Source organism: Otolemur garnettii, unplaced genomic scaffold, assembly GCF_000181295.1.
Source record: "Otolemur garnettii isolate 467f Iridium unplaced genomic scaffold, OtoGar3 scaffold00021, whole genome shotgun sequence".
Taxonomy (NCBI): Eukaryota; Metazoa; Chordata; class Mammalia; order Primates; family Galagidae; genus Otolemur; species Otolemur garnettii.
Genome location: NW_003852416.1, coordinates 20,147,549 through 20,155,333, shown reverse-complemented (window position 1 = coordinate 20,155,333; position 7,785 = coordinate 20,147,549). Strand labels below are relative to the sequence as shown.

Below are 7,785 nucleotides of genomic sequence, written 5' to 3'. Positions count from 1 at the left end.
GAACCCGCCACCTTAGGTGTATGTGGCTGGCGCCTTAGCCGCTTGAGCCATAGGCGCCGAGCCCTGGCTATTTTTTGGTTGTAGTTATCATTGTTGTTTGGCAGGCCCAGGCTGGATTTGAACCAGCCAGCTCTGGTGTATGTGGCTAGCCCCTTGAGCTACAGGCACCGAGCCTCTTGATGTCTTCTTATCTGAGCCTCTAGGGTACCTCTGCCTCTGAAATATTTCTGCCCATAGTGTTAGCCACCATTTGAAAAGCTTCTTTCTGTTCTCAGGGCTAATTGCTGGCCTTGTCTCCTCTTCTGGCTCTCTCTGTCTCCATCCACTTATCAAAACCTTATTTTTGGAATTTATTGGAATATTGGGAGATCAAGTATACTACCAGGATAGATTGTCTCTCCATAGTGCCAGGATCTAAATTAGGAAGGAGGGAGTGAAAAGAGACACCTTATCTGGAAAGTGAAGACAGTGAGAGTAGGTAGAATGTAGATTATTAAGTCCAGCAAGCTTAAAACCTCAGCAGAACATAAGTAATTTAAAGAAAGCTTTGGAAAAAAAAAAAAAAGTAAGTTAGTGAAACATATCTCCTCCTGGCTGGCTCCCCAGCTAAAATGAGTTTTATATGGGCTTTAGAAGGGGAACCATCCCTAGGCCCCTCTGCCTTGGGTAAGGCGGGGTTGACAGTCTTAGCTCCTCTTCTGGAGCTGATGAGACGATGGGAGTATTGGCCATACCGGCCTTATCCATCTCGCTTACAGGGATCACCCTGAACTACTTTTTTCTCCTGAGTAGCTGACTTTTCCCCTCTTTTCTCTAAACTGTTAGAAGATTCTCTTATTTTCTTGCATCTGTATTATGTAAAGACAAAAGGTTGGACATATGGAATTTTATCCCATTTTCCTGATCATTGACAAAACAATTTAAGGTGTAAAATAGTATAATAATTTAAAGAACCATTCAAGGGCCAATATATTCACAGGCTAAGCAGTATTATAAATTCCTTTTTGTCAAAGGGTAATAGTTATAAGTGACCCAATTAGACAGGATTCCCAAGAGTGTACTCATTACCAGACCAGAATAAAGGACAAGCTTTTCCTTAGGAACAAGGGATGTTAATTTGACCTGCAAACATCCCAGTGGTACCTCTGGAGGAGAGTCCAAGTCATGTTTCTTCAGCTCCTTATGTCCCAATCACCCAAAGAGTTATGGCAAATAGGGAGAACCCCAATACTTGCCATGAGCCTCTGGGTGTTGTCCCATGTTGGGTACCAGGTATGTAACTGGGGCATTGGAACTAGAGCCAAATATGTGCTTGGTAGTTGGCAGAATTCAATTACTTTCATTTATAGGACATAAGTGCCCACTTTCTTGTGGACTGTCAATCAGGAACCTTGTCTCCTAGAGTTCACTTGCCATTCCATGTCACATTGAATGACATTCCATGTCACAGTTTGACGTTCCATGTCACAATTTATACCTTCAAAGCAAACAGGACAGCTTATGCTGTCCACGGCTTCAAATCTCTAGGACTTCTGCTTCTAATCTCTACACCAGTGATTTTCAACTACTGTGCCATGCCACACTGGCACACTGTGAGGTTATTAATAATAATTATTTTCAAAATAATTTCAAAGTACAGCAAGTATATTCCCTTTCTACTCATTTTTTTGTTGATCAGTATAATTGAAGTATACTTCAGAAGTTTAACTATTGGTTCAAATGTTCTGTGAGATAGAAAAGATTGAAAAACAGTGCTCTACACCAAGATTTAAAAGGCTAGAGTGATAAGGTCAGACCCACCTAGGATAAATCTCCCTTTTGTTTAACTCAAAGCTAATTGATCAAGTACCTTAGTTATATCTTTGCCCTATAACACAACTTAATTACACGAGTAATACCCTATAATATTCATAGTACCAATCTCATTTAAGGTGAGAGACTTTACAATCTCATTAAGGGGAGAGACTTTACAGAGTGTGTGTAGTATGGGGTGTAAATCCTGGGATCCATCTTGGAATTCCACCGCCCACAGCCAGCCATAAAAACTGCCTAAGCATATAGTTAATTGATATGGCCTTTTATAATCAAAATAGATCGTTTGAAGTTGTGGGATATTCATGGTTAGCTACTAATAAACACTATTCTCATGGCAAGAATATATTTAAATAGGAAAGATGGCAATACAGGCAGAAAAATCAAGTGATGCTAAACAAAAGAAAGCCACCTTTGATTTTAAAATAATTCAATTTGCCATCTTATCTCTTTCCTAGACCTTCAGGCATCCTTTGCCCACATCTACCAATGCGACCATTGCTTGTCCTTCTGAATTCCTAAGGGGGAATAAGAATGGGGAGAAAAGCAAACTAATTTACTTAATGCTTAATTAAACTTGCCTCCCTCTTTGCCCCTTGTGTAGGCCTGGGCACACGGAGGCTGCAATATTTGGTAAACTGGTTTGTCAGGTCATAACCCCTCTTCAGTGGCACTAGGTCTAGTAGCAGTTCTTCGGGGGTGGAGCCCGGGGCGCAGAGCGAACGTCACGATTGGCCGGCGTTCCGGGACACCTCGGTTCCCCGGCTCTGTGTCTCTCGACCGCTCTGTCTCTCACAGCTCACCTCTATGGTTTCGTTGTGGTTTCATCCGGAATAGGCGAAGCTTCCGGTTCCGGCGGGGGCCGTCCCTGGCGGCGGAGATGGCGGCGACGGCGGCTGAGGCTGTGGCATCGGGCTCCGCAGGGCCCCGGGAAGAAGCTGAAGCCCCCGGCCCCACCTGGGATGAGTCCCAGTTGCGCAGTTACAGCTTCCCGACCAGGCCCATCCCCCGTCTGAGTCAGAGTGACCCTCGGGCAGAAGAGCTTATTGAGAATGAGGTGGGGGGCGGGGCCGCGTCTGAAGGGAGAGGCGGAAGGTCAGAGGCGAATGGTGGCAGGAGTGGGGGACCGGCTGGGCTTGGACTTGGGCGTGAAGGAGAGGTGGTGGTGAGGGAGGCGACAAGTGGGACTTGAGCTGTTTATCCTGCTTAATGGAAGAAATTAATGTGCAGTTGGAAAGTAGTTGGGATCACAGGAGGAGAACCCACCAGCTCCTTGGGATTACTTTCTTTGTTTATTTATATTTATCCCTCAATCTGGCGTTCTCACCTAGGAGCCTGTGGTGCTGACCGACACAAATCTTGTGTATCCTGCCCTGAAATGGGACCTTGAGTACCTACAAGAGAATATCGGCAACGGAGACTTCTCTGTATATAGTGCTAGTACCCATAAGTTCTTGTATTATGATGAGAAGAAGATGGCTAATTTCCAGAACTTTAAGCCAAGGTCCAACAGGGAGGAAATGAAATTTCATGAGTTTGTGGAGAAATTGCAGGATATACAACAACGAGGAGGGGAAGAGAGGTAAGTTCCTAAATCTTGGTTTTTCTGTTGGACTTAGGGCATCCATTTTCTTTTCCTGCATTTGATTGAAGGTGTGGTAGAGTTGGGTGATTAGAGATTGGTGGCTCTCATCTCTGGATTTCTGTTCAGTGTATAGTATACTCTTCCAGCCTGTTAGAGTTATTTTTAGCGATTTGGGGGCCACAGCCAGCTAAGTCTCTAGCGTGAAGAATGAAGTAACAATAGATTTGAACTGTGAATCTCTAGTTTTGCATGTTCTTCCTCATAAAACAAGAGTCACTGTTGTCTAGGACAGTTAGGCAGATGAATGAATGAGTGGAGTTGTCTGAGTGCAAATTAATGATGAAGCCGAAGACATATGCCCTGTTCAATGTGAGGAGTCATTATTTAACTCTGCTTGCTTCCATTTGGAAGTGCAGTCTTGTTCTGATTTTTCAAGAGAAGCTTGAAATCAGGGTTTGTTTGTTTGTTTTGTTTTGTTTTTTAAAATAGAGTCTTGCTTTGTTGCTCAGGCAAGAATTCAGTGATGTCTTCATAGCTCACTGTAACTTTCTAGGCTCAAGGGACCCTCCTCACTCAGCCACCAGAGTAGGTGGGACTACAGGCACATGCCATCACGCCTGGCTAATTTTTCTATTTTTTATAGATGTGGAGTCTTGGATGTTGCTTTGGCTGGCCTCAAATTCCTGGCCTCAAGTGATCCTTCTGCCTCAGCCTCCCAAAGTGCTAGGATTCCAGGCATCAGCCATTGTGCCTGGCCTCAAGATCAGAATTTTTATGTAAAATCTTTTGACTTTTATTTATTTATTTATTTATTTTTGCAGTTTTTGACCAGGGCTGGGTTTGAACCCGCCACCTCTGACATATGGGGCCGGTGCCCTACTCCTTTGAGCCACAGGCACTGCCCATCTTTTGAATTTTAAATGTAAGCAGCTAATTCAATTTTTTTAAAAAATTGAAGGGGATTTAAGAAAAAAAAAACTATCATTGGATTTAGTTGTGAGATTGCCAGTTTGCAGCCTTTGTTCTATACTATTATGTTGACTGAAGATAGTTCAAGCTGAAAAGTTGTATACTAGTTTATTGTGATTTTGGAGTAAAGGAGATGGTTTAGAGAAGACTAGATTAGGTTTGTTTTTGTTATCACAGTAGTAAACACAAGGCACACGCAGAAGAGGGATTCTTCCTCTTTTGTTTTAATTCCTGCTTGGGAGGGCAACCTCTTATGTAGATCTCAGACGGGATTCATTCCCAGGGTATAACATTGCCCCTGAGGAATTGCTTTCACTGAGTACTTCAGGCTAAATGACCATCTCACATTTGATGCCCAACCCTGAACTTCTCTTTTATCTCCTGTCTCAGTTCTGTTTCTGATTCCATGTCAGTGCTATGTGGCTAGGTAAATGCGTTTGAAATAGCTTTTTTCTTAACACTTAGCAGTTGTCATAATGATGAGAATTTCACTAGTTTCTAAAGTATGAACTGTGATGTGTTCATTATGTCTTATAAGTATTGGTTCATTTTAGTTGTTTCATACATTTATTCAAATGTAACACAGCATGTATGTGTATACTCCCATACACATATTCCCAATGGTCAGAGAGATTAATCCAGATTGATAAAGTATATAATTCCATTGAATGAATATATGCCCTAGAATGTGCATGAAATAAAACACATGAATCTTCTTGTTCTGCTCTTAAAATCATCCTGTAGTGAGAGCACTTTGCCTCACTGAGTATAACCTGTACTTCATGGGTGATTAAAGAGTTTTCAAGAATTGTTTATTATGTGTACATTTTTCCTTATGAACTGACTTTATCATCAGCTGCCTCCACTGTGTGATTGTACAGGTTGTTGTAATTATGGCATAAAATATATCAGGATCCTCTTTGAGCTATTTTGAACATTTACTGTTCAGGTATAATATTAATGTTGCTTAGATTCATGTTTGGGGAGTGTCACTAGCTCTTTCAAAGTTACTTGCAAAATTTTTTGTGGATATATATGTTGTTTCTTGGAAGAGTTGCATTTGAATCGTAGGCGTTTGTATCTTCAAAATGATAATGTTTCCAACCTAAACATTTCTAATTAATGTTGCATTAAACATTATGGTTCTAGGCAGTAAGATGCCTTTGAGCTTTTTGAAGTAATGATCTAAGGACCAGCACAGAGCTGCTTCTGTCTCTCAGGTTTGCACACTCTTAAATGTCTCTTGTGGGGTTTGATCAAGTGTATTTGGGTTTACACATCCCCTAACTAACTTCTGACCTTTCTCAGGTATGTTAGGAGCTTAGGGCCTGTACCTAGTATGTCTTCCTTTAGCTGTAGAAGGTTGCAACAAGAAAAGTAAGTGAATCAGTTAAGATAAACAAGGCTTTAAGTCAGAGCTCAGGGGCTTGAAACAACAAAGATTACTTTCATACACATACTACATGTCTGTTGTGGGTCAGATCATCTTGTTCTCACATCATCTTGTTCATTCTGGGACCTTGGTTGCCCCAGCATTACTCTCTAGAACTTTGCACTTATCATGGCAGAGGAAAAGAGATATGGTAGTGTAGACTGATTCTTTTTTTTTTTTTTTAATGCTGTTTTCTAGCAGGCCCAGGCCAGGTTCAAACCCTCCAGCTCCAGTGTACGTGGTCGGCACCCTAACCACAGAGCTATAGACACTGAGTCCTGATTCTTAAACTTACAGTTAGTTATGTTCATAATGTTAAGTTCATTAAAAAAAAATTAAAGTTGTAAACAATGCAAGTCACTTGTGGACATTTTATTGGCCAAAGCAAGTTAAATAAGCAAGCCTGGCTTTAAGGGGGTATTTAAGAGTAGCTCTCCACAGGGATGAACCAGCTGTTGGTGAATAGGTAATACAGTCTACCACAGTAGTCGTGAAGGCCAAAGGAGATTCTCAGGCACTGATTCATCATTCTAGGGTCTATGGGTAGGCTCCCAGGAAATCTGTGAAATTGTATGAAAGTTCTGTGTATATGTGCATTTTTATGGGGAACTTTCCTTGGATTCTTAAAGGAGTCATATTTTGACCCCTAAGAGGTTAAGAAATCACTTCTTTAAAAAGTTTGGAGTTGAACAGAGCTCAAAGAAGGATGGGTAAGATTTCAGTTCTAGAGACTCTGTGTTGGCTAAGATTTGCATGACTACAGCTGTTCTCTGTAGGAGATACTGGTGTAGATTTGGGTTTGTATTTCAAGGTGTAGGGAGGCCGTTCCAGGGACTATGTGTGTGTATACTAATGGGATTTTCTCCTGGGGGAACATAGGTTGTATCTGCAGCAAACACTCAATGACACTGTGGGCAGGAAGATTGTCATGGACTTCTTGGGTTTTAACTGGAATTGGATTAATAAACAACAAGGAAAGCGTGGCTGGGGGCAGCTGACCTCTAACCTGCTGCTCATTGGGATGGAAGGTAAGAAATCATTCAGAAAGCCCCCATGGCTTGGAGTCATATGAACCTAATTTCTAGTCCTGTCTCCACTACATATCAGCTTCATGGCTTTGAACAAGTCATTTCACTTTCTTAAACCTCAGCCTACTCATCTGTATAAGAAACATGATATGTAGTAATATCTCATGAATAGTTATGAAGATAAAATGAGAAATTGTATGTTAAGTCTTTGTGCTAGTGGACTTCATGTACTCTAAAAAGTTGCCTTTTCCCTTTCTCAGTTGCTGTGTGAATGCATGTGCTGAGATATTAGGGACCTCTTTGAAATATAGTCATATATCACTTAATGAACAGGGAAAGTTCTACAAAATGTGTTTTTAGGTGATTTTGTCATTTTTTGAGCATTATAGAGTGTACTTAACACAAGCCTAGATGATACAAACTACTACATCCCTAGGCCGTATGGTGTAGCATATTGCCCTTAGACTGCAAACTTACACAGCACATTGCTGTACGGAATACTGTAGACAGTTGTTACTCAGTGGTAAGTAGTTATGTAAAAAAAAAAAATGGTACACCTGAATAGGACAGCTCCATTATAATCTTTTTTTTTTTTTTAAAGACAGAGTTTTATTTTGTCACCCTCGGTAGAGTGCTGTGGTGTCACAGCAACCTCCAGCTCTTGGGCTTTGGTGATTCTCTTGCCTCAGCCTTCCAAGTAGGTGGGACTACAGGCGCCTGCCACAATGCCCAGCTATTTTTTTGTTGCAGTTTGGCCAGGGCTGTGTTTAAACCCGCCACCCTCAGTATATGGGGCCAGCGCCCTACTCACTGAGCCACAGGTACCGCCCAGCTTCATTATAATCTTACAGGACCACTATTGTTTTCGTGGTCCATTGTTTTTGAAATGTTACATGGTATATAACTGTACTGCTGCTTTTTATTGGGTCTGTGTTCAAAAAATTTTTATCCCAATAAAA

The 7,785-nt window shown here is 41.5% G+C and overlaps 1 protein-coding gene across 1 annotated transcript in view; it reads left to right on the top strand.

Annotated features, from left to right (window-relative positions):
• HIF1AN (hypoxia inducible factor 1 alpha subunit inhibitor) overlaps positions 1 to 7,785 on the top strand; it is a 19,330-nt gene that overhangs the window by 3,584 nt on the left and 7,961 nt on the right. The window contains exons 2-4 of the mRNA XM_012803607.2: positions 2,650 to 2,869; positions 3,144 to 3,394; positions 6,678 to 6,826. Coding sequence (XP_012659061.1) covers positions 2,693 to 2,869; positions 3,144 to 3,394; positions 6,678 to 6,826 — 577 coding nt within the window. The 5' untranslated portion in view covers positions 2,650 to 2,692. The remainder of the gene's footprint in view (positions 1 to 2,649; positions 2,870 to 3,143; positions 3,395 to 6,677; positions 6,827 to 7,785) is intronic.